This window comes from Hyperoodon ampullatus, assembly GCF_949752795.1.
Source record: "Hyperoodon ampullatus genome assembly, chromosome: 3".
In the NCBI taxonomy this organism is placed as follows: domain Eukaryota; kingdom Metazoa; phylum Chordata; class Mammalia; order Artiodactyla; family Ziphiidae; genus Hyperoodon; species Hyperoodon ampullatus.
The window spans coordinates 152,283,637-152,301,276 of NC_136916.1; the positions used below are offsets into that span (position 1 = coordinate 152,283,637).

Below are 17,640 nucleotides of genomic sequence, written 5' to 3' on the forward strand. Positions count from 1 at the left end.
ATGTACCCGAATTGGGGCCGGTATGGCGGGAGCAGCCACTATCCGCCGCCGCCGGTCCCGCCGCCACCGCCGGTGGCGCTTCCTGAGGCCTCGCCGGGGCCCGGGTACTCGAGCTCGACGACTCCCGCGGCCCCCTCCTCTTCTGGCTTCATGAGCTTCCGCGAGCAGCACCTGGCGCAGCTCCAGCAGCTGCAGCAGATGCACCAGAAGCAAATGCAGTGCGTGCTCCAGCCCCATCACCTTCCTCCGCCCCCCCTGCCACCCCCGCCGGTGATGCCGGGGGGCGGCTACGGGGACTGGCAGACACCGCCGCCGCCGATGCCCCCGCCGCCTGGGCCGGCTCTCAGCTATCAGAAGCAGCAGCAGTACAAACACCAGATGCTCCACCACCAACGAGACGGGCCTCCTGGTTTGGTTCCCATGGAGCTGGATTCTCCCCCTGAATCTCCCCCAGTACCGCCGGGGTCTTACATGCCTCCGTCTCAATCTTACATGCCTCCACCTCAGCCACCACCCTCGTACTATCCCCCGGCCTCGTCTCAGCCCTACCTGCCTCCCGCTCAGCCGTCCCCTTCTCAGTCCCCACCTTCCCAGTCCTACCTGGCGCCCACTCCATCTTATTCTTCCTCTTCCTCCTCCTCGCAGTCCTATTTGAGCCATTCCCAGTCCTACTTGCCCTCTTCTCAGGCATCTCCTTCCCGCCCCTCCCAAGGCCATTCTAAATCCCAGCTGCTAGCTCCGCCACCGCCGTCCGCCCCTTCTGGGAATAAGACAACTGTCCAGCAAGAGCCTTTGGAGAGCGGGGCCAAGAACAAGGGTGCTGAACAGCAGCAAGCTGCCCCTGAGCCAGATCCCTCTACGATGACTCCACAGGTAAGAAAACATCTGCCCAAGCTGCGTCTCTCACCTAGAGGGCCCTAAGTGAGCAGGCCTGGGGGCTTTACCCAGTGCTTAGCCTAATTCCAACACACAATAACTGGCTAATTTACACTCCAGAGTATTCCATAAAAGTCAAAGGTCTGACATCCCAGCTTTTTAATTAGCTAAATGTGGATTATTAAAAGAACAGTGTTTGAAGATATTTCTAGACACCAGAGTGATGGGGTGGCTCAAGAGTTACTTCTCAGATATATTCCTTGGTTTCCTTTGACCATGCTTCTAGGTTTTGTTGCTGTTGCAAAGGGCTTTTTTGTTGTTCTTGTTTAATTGTAACTTAAACTAAAATTCTATTTTAGAGGTGGCATAAAAAAGAAGCTTCTCAAAGAGCTGACACCTGAAATGCATATGAATCTTATGACCAGTTAGTTGCTTTAAAAGAAAATTGAGGGCCACTGATAGCTGTCAGCTTCCTGAATTAAGAAGTCTCAGCAAATGAAGGATGGAAATCTTGTTCTAATCAGGAACATCCTAATTATGTTTATAGATATATATGCCATACCTAGGGAAGTCTACATATTTGACCTTTTTGGGAATCTGTTGGTCATTTAAGGAGCTGACCCGTACATCCTTTTCTCACATCACTTACAGATAGTTTTAAGACATGACCAATTTGCTGCATTGCATTGTTGTTACCATTTACTCCACAGTAGCAGCCTTGGAATTCGGCCAAGTTTTTAAAAAATGGTTGTGACATCTCTTCATTCATGAGAGAGCCATTCTTCTAAACTTCTCTTTCAAGTGATGCTTCCCTGTCAAAGATTGATAGGGTAGCAGTAATATGAATTCCTTTCTTAAGAAAGAAGATAAAATTAAAGTGGAAGAAATAATTTGTTTTGGTTTCTTAAAATAGACACTTTTATCAATTACTAATCTACCTGGATTCCCTCGTGAAAAAAGAGAATCTTTTAATCTACAAGCTCAGATTTACATATAAAGATTTCCAAAAGACATTATTCTAATTTTACAGTGGTTTGGCATTAGAAATTAAGAAGAGAAACAGGTTGTTTTAAGTAAGCAAGATGTGGTACTTGGCACATCATCAGGAGAAAACACTTGAGATGCTGGGATAAAACAGTAGAATGAGAGATTCTGTTAGCTTACACCAAATTAGTACTATCCCATCAGGTTATTTCTCCAGATTCCTCTATTATAATAGAGATGGAATTTTTGCCCCCTTTACCACCTCACTCTGAAATTTCCAGTGCTTTTGTTGTCCAGCACTCTCAGAGTTAGTCCAAGCCAAAATATGACATTTATATCCTCATCTCTACTGGACTTTTTCTGGCCTCTTTTAGACAAATGAATTGTTTTTTGGTAGTGGGGGATGGGGGCGGGAATCAGACCGGTCCTTAATATGAATATTTAGCACGAACACTGTTTTTGTTTTTCTGTCTTTGTACCTTTGTCTATAGTGAACTTCTTTTAGTGCTTTGACTATTCAGTGCCTCAAATTCTTTGATGAGAGCCGTAAAGAAAGTGGTGGAAGATGAGATTTGAGAGGTGTGAATGGGCCAGATCAAGAAGGCCCTTGCTGAGCCTCTTTAGGTTTTTTTTACCTCTCTCTAGAATTCATCCCAACTTCCTCAACCCTCTCTCCCCCCTTACAGTTGTATTGCTTTCGAGGCACATCTCAAATATCAGGGTCTCTGTGAAGCCGTGCTTCAGCTTACCCATGTGGTTTGGCTCTGTTCTTCAAATTGTAAGTCCCTTGCAGACAGAGACTGCCTCACTTACCTTTTTATCCCCTGTAGCACCTAGGACAGTGTCTTGCCAACTGTCGGCTCTCCACAAAGTTTTGTTGAATAAGATACAAGAGTTGTCGTGTTCTAGACTTAGGATACTTTGGTTTATTAGGTGGTAAACATTTTCTTCATGCCAGTGCCAATCTCTGACAATTAACCCTTCTTTGTTGATTCATATTTTATTTTTGGAATATTTCATTAAAAATTTTTTTATGGTGAAAGATTTTAAACATGCACAAAAGTAGAGAAAATGGTATGATTCTCCCCATATACCCATCACTCAGATTCAACAGCTGTCAAGATTTTGCCATGTATGCTTCGCCTAGGCCTTTACTGTTGTTCTTTATTGTTGTTGTTGTTTTGTTTTTGTTTTTGTTTTTTGCGGTACGCGGGCCTCTCAGTGTTGTGGCCTCTCCTGTTGCGGAGCACAGGCTCCGGACGCGCAGGCTCAGTGGCCATGGCTCACGGGCCCAGCCGCTCTGCGGCATGTGGGATCTTCCCGGACCGGGGCACGAACCTGCGTCCCCTGCATCGGCAGGCGGACTCTCAACCACTGCGCCACCAGGGAAGCCCCTTTACTGTTGTTCTTGCTGAAATATTTTTAAATGAATCTTAGATCTCACATCATTTCATTCCTACATTCTTAGACATTTTTTAAAGGACTTTTTCTAAGGTAAACACGTTATAACACCTAACAAAATTAACAGGTTTCTATCATCTAATACCAGATCTGTTCAGATTTCCCCTATTGTCTCATCATACTAATAAAAATTCCTTGATATTATCCATGTTAAAATTCCCCCATGGACTTAATAAAGTTTTGATGGTTTGTTCAAATTGGGATTCAATATAAACATTTTGGGGCAGAATAATTCTGTTGTGGGGCTGTCTTGTGCATTGTAGGATGTTTAGCAGCATCTCTGGCCTCTACCTGCTAGATGCCAGCAGCAGCCCCCAGTTGTGACAACCAAAAATGTTTCCAGATATTGCCAGATATCCCCTGGGGGGCAAAATCACTCTCACTTGAGAATCCCTGATTTAGGTCAGTCTCTCCTATTCTGCTTCTCTACCCTTGCCATTGAGCTTGTTGAAAAATCTGTTAGTTATCCTGTAGAATGTCCCACGTCCTGGATTTGTCTGCTGTCTCGTTGGTGTCATTTGACTTGTTCCTCTCTCTCCCATTTTTTTTGTAAACTAGGCATTAACTGTGCAGCCTTCTTAGATTTAAGTTCACCTTTCTTTTGGCAAGTGTACTTCGTAACCTAGGTAGTGCTGTGTACTTCATTTGCATCCCATCAGGAGTCACTCAATGCCCCCACTCACTGGTTGTCCCATAGTTAGTGGTGCCAAGATTGATCAAGGGGGGTGACTGGTTTCTCTGCTGTAAAGTTTCCCATCAATTTTGCATCTAATATTTCATGTAGTGGTTCATCCATTGATGGTCTTTGCTTGAGTAAATTTTTTCTTTGTTAGAGGTTACAATATGGTGATTTTTTTCCTGCTATTTCTTCTATATTTACCATAAGGAATTCTGTAAAGAAAAACTTTCACTCATGAACTAGGGCTGTTTGATTGGACATACAGTTAGCATAGAAAAGACAGGATAAGTGCTTGATATTCTTCCATTTAATTTCTAGTTTTCAGAGTAAAGTGGTGATGTAATGGAATGTGTCTTTTTTGAAGAATTAACTTTTCTGTGTGTTTAAAGGACTGGCTAGTTAAAATGTATACTGGTCTTTTTTTTAATGAACTGTGATTTATTCTTTTATTCTTAAAACTTGTTTAGGTAAAGCTGTTGACTTTGATTAGAGTTCTTAGTCACTATTTAATACTTAAATATATATTGAGTAACAGCTGTGTGCCAAGAACTGTGCTTAGTACTGGAGATGAAATGGTGAACAAAATAGACAAGGTACCTGCCCTCATTCACTTGTTCCAATGCGGGGAAGAGACATTTAAAAAGTAATTGAAGACGTGTAAGGTGCTGTGGAATTATAAAATAGAAAATATCACTAGACCATTCCATAAGGATTAGCTTTTTTTTAAGCTCACCATTGTATTCACAGGGCTTTGCTCAGGGTCTAGCACATAGTAGGTGAAGAATAAATATTTTTCAAATGATTGAATATAGCTGGGAGCTCTGACCTAATTGAAGAGATCTCCCTTTGCAAGTAATATTTAAATGAAACCTGAAGAATGGGTAGGAAATAACCTGATAAGAGTTCAAAGAGTTAAGTTCAGTAGGGCTTACTGAAGGTACAAACCAGGCCAGGGAGGACCTATGAAGACTTTATCCTAAGGGCAGTAGGAAGCCATTGAAGGATTTTATATAGGCAAATGTGACAGATTGGCTTTTCTGAAAGTTCACACTGCTTTGGGGAGAGTGGAATCGAAAGGAGCAAGAGTGATTTAGAGAGAATAGTGAATAGAGTGATCCAGGCAAGAGTTAGTAGTGTCTTGGACTTGGATGGTGATGGAGGAGATGGAGAGAAGTGGAAAGACTGGAGAAATATTTTGGTGCTGGAATCCAGTTGGAGGTTGAGTAGTAGTGGAGACGGAAGCATCAAGGACGATTCCTGGGTTTCTGGAATAGAAAACTGGGTGGATGGTGGTTCCATATACTAATAACCTACAGGAGGGGGAAGAACAGGTCTGGGGATGAAGGGAAAATGATGAGTTAAGTTTTAGACTTGTACTGAGTTTAAGATCCTTGAGACATAAGATTCCAAATGGAGATGTCCAGTTAGAAGTTAGATACAGGTCTGGAGTCTAGAAGTGAGATCTGGGAGACATGGTCGTGTGAGTCATCAGCATAAAAATGGTATTTGAAGGCACAGAAATAGATGAGGTCTCCTGAGGAGTGTGTGTAGAGTAAGAATAAAGTTTAAAGGACATTGAGCCTAGCCCTGCAGAACCACAGTACCTAAGGGAACCAATGGGAAGAAAGGCCAAATAGGTAGATGGAAAATCAGGACAGTGCAGTGCCACAGAAGTGAAGGGAAGACTGTTTCTAGGAGGAGGGTATAGTCAGCTGTGTTACTGCTGAGAGGTCAAGGAAGATGAAGACTGTGAGTTATCTTTTGCATTTACTGACATGTAGATTATTGTTGACCTTGGCAGGAGCAGTTTCATAGTGACTGAAGCCATATTGCATTGATTTGAGGAGTGATGGAAGGTGAGGAAATGGGGATGGTGAGTACAGACAACTCTTTTAAGAAGTTTGACTGAAGGAGAGAGAGAGAATGTGGGCAGGAGCTGGAGGAAGAGGCACAGTAAAGGAGTTTTTGTTGTTTTTTTTTTAAGATGGGACCATAATTCCTGGAATAGAGTGTGAACTTCAAAAATGTTGAAAATAAATATATTTTAAATAAATTTAAAAAATGGAAATCCATTTCATTATTTTACCAAGTCCCCCCTCCCCATCCCACTTGCTTTAGGGTATGACACTGAACATTTAATGTTACAGGCATTTATCCTAATCAACCTGGACAGGAAAGGCAACCTTTCAAAATTAATCTTTAAAACATCACACACATAGACACATGTGTCCATTCATTCATTCATCCATTCATTCATTCATCCTCTCTCTCTCTCTCTCTCCCTGTCCCTCCTTCTTTATATTTACCTACTTGGAGAATCATTTAGTACCTAGTTCCTTACTGTACTGGTAGCAAGTGGTCAGTAAATACTTGCTGAATTAATTAGCATCTTTTTTGGTAATGATATTTATGACAAATACATCCTTACTTTTTAACTCTATTCAGTCTCTTTTTGAATGTGACATTTACTGTGATTTTCCTCTACCTATGAACTAACATCCCATATGAGATGGAGTTGTCTGATATAATGGGACATTCAGAAGAACTGGCTACTATTTCAGCTTCATTAGCAAGTCCAGGCAGGTTTTATTCCTTTTTAAAATAGAGATAAAGCAACCTTCTCTGGGGTCAATGAGGACATTTCTGAATGATTTCATCATTATTCATTTGCAGAGCTTTAAAAATGTGCCAAAGCCTCGTCCTAGGATTGAATTAGATCTGGTTCTGCTTATTGGGTTCATATTAAATAGAAATTGATCTGCAGTGCATACTGTTAGTAAATCAACAAGTACTTGAGCTCCTAACAAGGTTCTTAACCTTAGACTAGGTCTAAGACAAAGATAGAAAGCATGAGAATAAGGTGGGTATAAATTGATAAGGAATTGAGACCTGAATAATCTTCCTATCTATAGCCACTAGCTTCTAGTTTATGAAAGATAGTTTGCATCTTCGTATCTTTTGGTGATGCTTTCAAAGTAACTTAAAAAAAAGGAAACTTTTAACTTCTACTTGAAAGAGTTTATTAATTTTTTAAAGCTAAAAAACAAGCCTGTTGCTGTTTTCAGTATTTTCATACAATAATGGAAGAAAGTTGAAAATGTTTTAATACCACATAATTGTTGACTATCATGAACAGTGTGTTAGGTTTTTTTCTCTTTTTTTCATGTTGAATAGTAAAAGTAATTATATTTCAGGAACTGATGATTATGTGTATGATAATTAAAAAGAGAAAAACCCAGTCATGACCCAAACTTCAGGTTGGAGTTAGTGAGATGGAATTTACTCTTCCCAAGGGATGTAGCAAGTTTCAGGTCATAGAAATTAGTAGCCTAGAAGGGAACTCTTTAGCTGATCAGCAACTATTTATTGACATTCTACTGTGTGTTCCAGCACTATGCTTAAGCACCAGACAGGATATGAGAAAAGCATGAAACACCTCTCTCCCAAGACAGTTACATTCTGCGAATGAGAAAACAGATAACAAGACAGTATGCTTCGTGAGAAAAGAGTATCATGTATATTTGCATGTGTAAAATTGGAGAGGTTATACAGTAAAATAGTAACAATATAGGAAATCCTGGTTATCCAGAGATAATGAATCTCAGTGAATGCAAGTAAAATGAATCCATTTAACACAAGGACCAAAAGTTTATTGTAAAAAGTAAAAAATTTAATTTGGGACACAATCTTGAAAAATAAAGCTCAAAAATCATAAAGAACAGCTGAGTCTTAGAGTTTATAAAGAATAAAGTGTAGATTAGGTTTCTGTACTATAATTTTTGTGACAAAATTGTGTGACAACATTTTATTATCATCATTTATTTCATTTTTGAATATGTTGAAAAAATATTTTAGGGATTTATACATTTTTCCAAGGGCTGTTTTTCAACATTTGATATTCATGTCATTCTCTTTTGCAGTTCCTATTATAAAAATTCTTTTTGGTTGTTAACTGGTAGTACTTCTGCTAGATCCTGCATCTTTATAATTGTAGTAGAAATGTATGCTATTGTTTTTGTTTTTGTTTATATGCTGCTGTTAATTATAGAAGTATATAGGGCAGTTCATTAGTGAATATTTTAGTGTTATGACAACTTTTTTTTCCTTATGCCACCTTGTAACCATGGGGAATTATATAGTGAACACTGGGATAATGAAGATCCTGTAGTTATTTCTGAGCGGTGAGATTTTTTTAAATTGATTTTAATTATTGCTTATTTGTAGTTGAGTCTCTTTATTTGAGGTATTTATATTTTATAAAGTTGTCAAGAGCCCTGAATTAGTGAATACTGAACGATTGCTCCTAGGGGAAGTGCAGGGTTAGGTTCCTGTGGGCCTTTGGTCACATTTTCTTCAACCAATCAATACATAACCTTGTTTTATATGTGTTTCTGTTTAAAAACAACTTATTTAATGTATATTGTTGATTCATTAACATTGAACTCACAGCCAACAGCACTATAACACATGCCTGAAAGAAGCTTATCCAACACAAGTATTTTCTTCTTAAGGCACATCATAGCGTTCTCGCACTTAGGAATACTAGACAGCACTTCAGCACAATGCTTGGGGGCCATTTTAAACAGCAAAATCTTCAACCAAAAAGTACAGAAATGTGAAAAATGTGGCCCTAAATAGACCTTGAAAAGAACACTTATTTACAATATAAGGGCTAAACAAAAAGGCAGAGCATGGCCGTGTTCTGCCTCAGACAGGAACGTGCAAGTCAGATAACTAATTTTTTGCCCATCTACGCGTGTCCACAAATCACTGTGAAAGTTCCCTGAGTGTTGATTTCTGAGTTAGAAATAAATTTTAGCAAGTTGGCAAATTCACAAATACAGAATCCATGAATAATCAGGATAGGCTATATCTTCTAATTTTTTTTCCACATTAAACTTATTATTGTGGTAATTTTTAGAAAGTGGAAGCACAAAATAAGCTTCCAGAAAATCAAATTACAGTATAACTTGGAAGACAAAGTGAAACTTTTAAAATAAATAGAAAGCATTCTAAAACACAGTGTATTTTCATTTATGTATATATACCTGGGTATGGCAAGGTAAATGATACAGCAGGTGTTTAAAAGAGGGAAGGACACTGCCGAAGAGAAGACAGAGAGAAGAGGTAGGACTATTATGTTCATTAATCACGAGACCCCCATGGATAAAACTGAACCAACTAAAGGCAAGTTAAAAACAATAGCTATGAATACTGAAAAGATTTACTCTGATCTTTTATCAGAAAGACTACTCTCACCTCCAAAAGCATGTTTTTTTAATGAGAATAGAGAAGTATGTTGAATTAACATGTATGGTTTAACTTAAATATATAAATTTGGGGGAGGAATTGAAAGATCGTGTTTATTTATTTGCCTTTCTCAGTTCAGATTTGCCTTTTCTTATGTATAAATACATGAACACAGACACAAATGTAGCTCCCTGTCAAAACCAAGTTGCAGATATACAGGATTGTCGATTAAAATTCTTTTTTTTTTTTAATTTTTAAATTTAATTTAATTTATTTTTTTATACAGCAGGTTCTTATTAGTCATCCATTTTATACACATCAGTGTATACATGTCAATCCCAATCTCCCAATTCATCACACCACCACCAGCCCAGCCACTTTCCCCCCTTGGTGTCCATACGTTTGTTCTTTACATCTGTGTCTCTGTTTCTGCGCTGCAAACCGGTTCATCTGTACCATTTTTCTAGGTTCCACGTATATGCGTTAATATAGGATATTTGTTTTTCTCTTTCTGACTTAAAAATGGTTTCTGTTGTAGGAACAGCAGCAGTATTGGTATCGACAGCACCTGCTTAGTTTGCAGCAGAGGACAAAAGTGCATTTGCCGGGACACAAAAAAGGTCCTGTTGTAGCAAAGGATGCAGCTGAGCCAGTAAAGGAAGAAGTTACTGTACCTGCCACCAGCCAAGTACCAGAACCCCCTCCATCGGAGGAGCCCCCATTACCGCCCCCTAATGAGGACGTACCACCTCCTCTCCCACCTGAGGAACCCCAGGTAACCATGAAATTAATTACTTGGTATTTATTAAGTTCTTCCATTTTTTTATGATTCATATATATATGTACCTTTGTTATAAATGGATATATATTTTCATGTGTTTTTTTTTTAAGTGCATGTAAAATTTCATTTGTGGAATAGTCAGATGTGTGCCATATCGGGTTTAGAAAAGGCATTTTTTCGTCATTTAAGTGAGCGTGAAGAATTAGACACTCTTCTGAATTGAGTGTCTCTAAGCACTAAAGGGATGCAAGGGTGGGTGTTTTCATATTGGCAGCACAGGGCAATAATTAAGAGATTCAGCTTTTATTGTCAAACTGCCCGGGCTGTAGTCCAGGCATTGCTACTTGCTGGTGGTGACTCTGAGCAAGTTAGTTAACCATTCTGTGCTTCAATTTCCTCATCTACAAAATGGGCATATTCAAATAGTAGCTTTCTTATTGAGCTATTAAAGCATTAAATGTGATAATCCTTGTCGCTTAGCATACTGACTGGCACATGGAAAGTTCTCACATTGGTCCAAAGGTCATTGTTCTCCCAAGAGCCTTATGTGGAAACATTAATGAAACATGATTACACTGTAGTCAGCTGGTGAAAAGTGACTAAGGTGAAAAAGAGATTTCTCATATAGTGAAAAGGATAGTAACTGTGGATTGATTTTCTGCTGGGGAAATGGTTATCCTATTTAGGAACAGTGAGGTGATTATTCTCGTAAAGACCATGGGATTTATAAATTCCTTTGTATTAGTATCCATGATCACAGTATAGATAGAACTAGGTATTTTATCTAAAGATAGAATAGCTTTTCTCAGAGTTGCAGGGATTCTGGACTTTATAACACAACACTATTACAACACAATACTTTATAAAATATTCAGGTTTCTTACTAATTTGGTTGCTGTTTATGACTTAGAAAAAAACTGTACCCTCTCTTTTATCTTTAGTCTGAGGACCCGGAAGAAGACGCCAGGTTAAAGCAGTTGCAGGCTGCAGCAGCACACTGGCAGCAGCACCAGCAGCATCGAGTTGGCTTCCAGTATCAGGGAATAATGCAGAAGCACACTCAGTTACAGCAGATCCTACAACAGTACCAGCAGATTATACAGCATCCACCACATATACAGGTGAGCGCTTCCTCAGTTGCCACATGGGAAATTGCCCCAGGATGTTAAAGGGATTTGTTTCTCATGAAAGAGATTTAAGTATGAAGAAGGAAAGATATCAGATGTTTCCCCTGGAGTGCCCAAGTAGTTATTTGTCACATTACTGGGGGCTTGGGAAATGTGGTATTGTGAAAATGCTCTTGGGGAAGGGCAGGTATAGTGGAATCTTCTGATCATGTTAACCCAGGCAGATGTTAGAGTACTGTTGCTAAGGGATTTAAGAACCAGGGCTTCTTACAGACTCAACAGACATAGAAACGAACTTATGGTTATCAAAGGGGAAAGCAGGGGGAGGGATAAATTAGGAGTTTGGGGTTAACAGATACACACTACTATATATATAATAGATAAACAACAAGGACTTAACTGTATAGCACAGGGAGCTATATTCACTCTCTTGTAATAACCTATAATGGAAAAGAATCTGAAAAAGAATGTGTGTGTGTGTGTGTATATATATATATTTTAATTTTTTTGCTGTACACCTGAAACTAACACAATATTGTAAATCAACTATACTTCAATTAAAAAAAAAAAAAAAAAAGAATTCCCTGGTGGTCCAGTGGTTAGGACTCTGTGTTTTCACGTCCGAGGGCGTGGGGTTCAATCCTTGGTCGGGGAACTAAGGTCCTGTAAGCTGTGCAGAGTGGCCAAAAAAAAGAAGAAGAAGAAGAACCAAGGCTTCTTATGTCACTTCAAGTTAACCTGTGATTTTGCCTGAAAAGCACTGCAGTAACAAGCAGAAATCCACCAGCAATATCGAAGCAACCACCACAAAAAACCTAAGCAAATGCACCACAAAAGATGAAGTGACTTAGATACTTGTTTGTCTTGTATCTGTGAGGTATAAACTTATGCCTATATGTCTATAACAGATCATTTTCAATAGTAATATTTAAAGTGACCCATAGTAGTAATAAAAACTTGAAAAATACTTATTGCTGAGATAGGTATTTGCTTTAGTGTTTGGTAGATTTTTTTCCAACTCAGTGATAACATATAAATAAGTCAAAGGGATAAAGGCGAATGATCATCATGGAAAGGATTTAACAAGCTTATCCTTAGCCTCCCAAAGCCTTGTGTTCTAATTTCCTAAGGCTGCAAATGCCCTTGATTCATTCATATTTTAACTTATGATTAATTTTCTTATACGAATGTCTTGAAATAATTTTTATCCCTTTATTTGTAGACGATGTCTGTAGATTTGCAGATGCGGCATTATGAGATGCAGCAGCAGCAGTTTCAACATCTCTACCAAGAATGGGAGCGAGAGTTTCAGCTGTGGGAGGAACAGCTTCATTCCTATCCTCATAAAGATCAGCTTCAGGAGTATGAGAAGCAGTGGAAAACATGGCAGGGACATATGAAAGCCACTCAGACCTATCTCCAGGAGAAAGTCAGTTCATTTCAGAACATGAAGAACCAGTATATGGGGAACATGTCCATGCCGCCACCTTTTGTCCCATATTCTCAGATGCCTCCACCTCTACCAACAATGCCTCCTCCGGTATTGCCTCCATCATTGCCACCACCAGTGATGCCCCCTGCCCTGCCTGCTTCAGTGCCACCACCTGGCATGCCCCCACCTGTGATGCCACCTTCTCTACCAACCTCTGTGCCCCCACCTGTGATGCCTCCATCTCTCTCTGCTGCAGGGCCACCACCAGTTCTACCCCCGCCTTCCCTCTCTTCTGCAGGGCCGCCACCAGTTCTTCCCCCACCGTCTCTCTCTTCAACAGCGCCTCCACCTGTTATGCCCCTCCCACCATTATCTTCAGCCACACCTCCTCCAGGAATACCTCCCCCTGGAGTTCCACAAGGGATACCTCCTCAGTTAACAACAGCCCCAGTTCCACCAGCCTCCAGTTCTCAGAACTCCCAAGTTCCAGAGAAACCTAGACCAGCACTGCTTCCCACTCCTGTGTCCTTTGGTTCAGCCCCACCCTCAACTTACCATCCTCCATTGCAATCAGCCATTGGCCCATCTGAACAAGTGAATTCTAAAGCTCCACTGAGCAAGTCTGCTCTGCCGTACAGTTCATTCTCATCTGAGCAAGGACTTGGGGAGTCTTCAGCTGCTCCATCTCAGCCAATCACTTCAGTCAAGGACATGCCAGGGCGGTCAGGTGGATTGCTTCCAGATCCTCCTAGAAGCAGTTACTTGGAAGGTCCAAGAGGCCCAAGGTAGGTCTGCCTTTTTTTTGGGAGTGGGTGGGGAGTGGGGGGGGTGGTTTTGCTGCTTTGCTGATACAGACTGAGTAGGCTTTTACGTTCTCTTTGTACTTTTATATACATTCCTGGTTTACAGTTAATAATGTTAGTGTTGTTCACTTATTAGACATGACGTAATGAAATCTAGAAATGACAACATGCCCCCCTTTCTTTGATGTCATTGCTTTTATCCTGTATGTAGCGATTTTAGTCCAGGATGAATGTAGTGGTTTAGAGTAATGCTTATCAATTCCTTAGTGACTGTCAGTTTCAAAAGCAATTTTTATTAAATTTATTGATCTTTTTTGCTTTTTGTTTATGTAACAAATAACTGGATTGGTAACTTTCTGTGACATGATATGCCAGCTGTTGGAGATAAAAATGAATAAGCATCTAGTGAAATAAGGTAATGGAATTTAGTGTAAGGGTAAATAGGACTTTTATCCATTTGTTCAGCAAATATTTATTAATATTTGTGCTTCCAGCAGTGAATGTAACATAACAGACACAATCCCTGCCCCCGTGGAACTTTTATCCTTTATATTTTCCTCAGTTTAGGAGATGTTTTTGTTTGAACCACATTTTTATTTAGAAAAGCACACAAAACATTTACTAGTAGTTTCTAAATTTTTTCTTTTACCTTTTAAAAGGTGTTAAATTTATTTTTCCAAGTTTGTAAAAGTATTTTTTCCCCAAGTTGGCCTAAATGATAATTTTCTTATAGAAAAACATTTTCAATCAGATTTTTTTCCAGTTGGAAATTGTACTGGAAATACTCCTTATACAAAATTTAGACAGGACAGGAAAGTATTGAAAAAATGTAAAAGTCACCTAATTCTACTATCTGGAGGTAATAATTTTTAAAACATATGTCATAAAAAATTGAAGCATACTAAGTGTATTAGTTTGTAACTTGTGTAACTTGGTTTTTCCACTTGTCAGCATTGGTTAGTTTTCCATCTCAGTGTTGATGGATCTACATCATCATTTTAAATTTAAACCTAATTTCAATATTTGAAAACAAAATATATTTTTTATTCTCCAAGTTTATATTCAGAAAACAGAACTCCATCCAAAAATGAAAGCTAATTAAAGGCAATTAACGTGAATTCCACTGAGTACCAGAAGCCTTGTCAGAAGCTTTACATACATTATCCCATGAAGTCTTCTCGACAGCCTGTGAACTTGGCAGTTTCATACCCTACATTTACCCTTTACAAACTGGGGCTGAGAGGATTGGGTAACTTGCTCAGGATCATGTAGGTGGGAGAGTAGAGCCTAAGTCCACATAGTGGGAGCTGAGTCCAGAGGGTCCCCAGAGCAAGAGCACTAGTTAAGCACTGTGTTTAATGCCGTGATTCAGTGATGTTCATCCTGTCAGTGATTACAAGTGCATTTGTAGTGCTGATTTATTTGGCATGTGTTTCATCTTGATTTGAATTCCTACTTATCTCCTGGATTGAGCATTACCTTTTAGATATGGTAACTGATTTGCTATATGAGAAGTATGTTCTTATAACCTCATAAAACACAGATTTCCTGCTCCCTTCTTTTCTGTCATAATACTGTTTTCTCTCTTTTGCCTACCAAATCTTGACTTTGTAAATTTAGGACCTACTTTAACTTTTTTTTTTTTTTTTTTTTTTTTGTGGTATGCGGGCCTCTCACTGTTGTGGCCTCTCCCGTTGCGGAGCACAGGCTCCGGATGCGCAGGCTCAGCAGCCATGGCTCACGGGCCCAGCCGCTCCGCGGCATATGGGATCCTCCCAGACCGGGGCACGAACCCGTATCCCCTGCATCGGCAGGCGGACTCTCAACCACTGCGCCACCCGGGAGGCCCTTAACTTTTTTTCTTTTGCCTCAGGGGACAGTTAATAATTTCAGTGCTAGGAGGACTTAGCAGTTACCTAGTGCAACTTTCCCTCTATATAGCAACTCACCTTTGTATTGCATTTTGTCATCCTAGGTCTTGCACATATTATCTCATTTATTCCTCTCAGTGATCTCATGAAGTAAATGGATAAAGGGAGCAGAGATTTGGAGAGGTTATAAATAAATTGCCCCAGATGACACAGCAAATAAATGGTTGAGATGGGGTTAGAATCCAGGGCCTTCTGACACACTCTTAAGTCCATTGTGCTTCCTGTGGCAAGCAGCTGATGAGCTCTGCTTGAGCGTTGGCACTGTGATAAGGAACACTGCCCTACGAGGTGCTGACAGTTTTACAGAAATTGTGTTTCTTGCATTGAACATAAATGTGTTGCCTTGACTTCTGCCTGTTGATTCTAGATCTGCCTGTGTGGTGCAACACATAATGATTTATCCTGTCCCTCTTCTAAAGTGTATTCCTGCTGTTGTTTAAAGACCATCCTCTTGTCTCCCTCCACCCACCTTAACCATTCTGCTGTGCCATCACATAAACTGAAGTTCTCTTCATATTAACATTGGTGCTAGCTTTCTCCTGCTATATTGTTCACTGTCCTTTTTAAAAAAAAATTATTGATTATTTGGCTGCGCTGGGTCTTAGTTGCAGCACTCAGGATCTTCGTTGTGGCATACGGGATCTTTTTAGTTGGGGCATGTGGTATCTAGCTCTCTGACCAGGGATCGAACCTGGGTCCCCTGCATTGGGAGCGTGGAGTTTTAACTGCTGGACCACCAGGGAAGTCCCTGTTCACTGTCCTTTGAAGGGCCTTTGGTTTGTCAGTCTCCTTCAGAATGAACACTTACTTCAGATGGAGAAGACCATAGGCCTATTACTAACTTTGTTATAAAAATGTACTTATATAGCTGAACAAATTGCTTTTTTTTTTTTGGGTCAGTACTCTCACAGTGTTGACTCATGTTGAGCTTACATCAATTTGGCCAGCCAGGTCTTTTTCACCTTACTGTTATTAAGCCAGTTCTCTGTCACCCTGAACTTGTACAGTTTTTTTGTCTTGTGTTTTTTTTTTTTTTTCCTAAGACTTTACATTTCATCTAGTTAGGTGGGCCTGCATTCTAGTCTGCTGAATCTTCATGAATGGAGATTACACTGTTTTTAGATATGAGATATCCCTTCCTGGCTTTTTCCACCTGCAGCTTTGATAAGGATGGCATATTTTGTCCTTGAATTGTATCCTGCTCACATTTCTACCTTGTTGTTTTTTTTTTTTCCTACTTTGTTTTAAAAACCTTTCCCCGATCTAGCTGTGTCATTGCCATTTCTATTACCCTTCTACTTCTATTGTTCACTTAGCCCATGTAAAGTATAGTTTGTGACTGTTGCCCAGGCATGGTTTTTTTTTTTGTTTTGTTTTTTAACCTTGTTACGTGAGGGAAAAAAAGATCAGTGGGAAGCCGGTAAGTGAGTAAAAGAGACTGAGGTAAGAATAATCCACACTATTAAGAAAACTTGTGAATTTCCTTTATTAGTTGAATTCAGAGTTTGCTATATATATAACATACGGTAAGCCACTCTAGTTGTGTGTGTGTGTGTGTGTGTGTGTGTGTGTGTGTGTGTTGTTTCTTAAACAAACCTGGGTAGAAAAACAAGAACTGAGAACACAGTTAACTGATTTACCAATTATGCACTGTTAAATAAAGTACTGGAAATTACTTTGAGTTTTTTGAAAAATCCAGATTTAGGCTGCTTTCTAAAAACTGAAGGTTCACAAAAAGTCAAGTGACATAAATGCATCATATGTAAATAGCATACCACATTGTTGAGCATCTGGGGCAGCTTTTTGAAACTGTTTATATGTGTATGTATCATTGGATTCATGAAGTCTTGTAGAAGACTACCACAGCTCCAGTAAACTGTCATGTTAGTGGATGTTGGTTTCCAAGAATCTTTTATTTTCAATAATAAAACTTATCGAAGAGGAACATACAGAGATGTGCACAATCATAAGTGTACAGCTTAGTAAATTTTCACAGATACACCTGTGTTATCGCGACTCAGATTAAGAAATAGAAATTAACAGTGTCTGAGAAGTCCCACTCATGCCGCTTCCCATTTTTCCTCATCCCAAAGATAACCACTATTCCAACTTTTTACACGATAGATTAGTTTTGCCTATTTTTGAACTTTATATAAATGGACTCATGCTGTACGTACTCTTGAGTCTGGCTTCTTTCACTTGACATTATATTATTGTGAGATTTATCCATGTTGTGTGTAGCTGTAGTTTGTTCAATTCTCATTTTTTTTTTTTGCCAAAAATAAAATAAATTTATTAAAAAAAGAAAAGACATAG

At 39.5% G+C, this 17,640-nt stretch overlaps 1 protein-coding gene across 1 annotated transcript in view; it reads left to right on the forward strand.

The window, feature by feature from the left end:
- The window catches only part of YLPM1 (YLP motif containing 1), a gene marked incomplete at its 5' end in the record, with an annotated part of 75,164 nt that continues 57,524 nt past the window's right edge, over window positions 1-17,640 (forward strand). Inside the window, 4 exons of the mRNA XM_079699502.1 lie at window positions 1-873; window positions 9,789-10,025; window positions 10,973-11,152; window positions 12,381-13,375. Coding sequence (XP_079555628.1) covers window positions 1-873; window positions 9,789-10,025; window positions 10,973-11,152; window positions 12,381-13,375 — 2,285 coding nt within the window. The remainder of the gene's footprint in view (window positions 874-9,788; window positions 10,026-10,972; window positions 11,153-12,380; window positions 13,376-17,640) is intronic.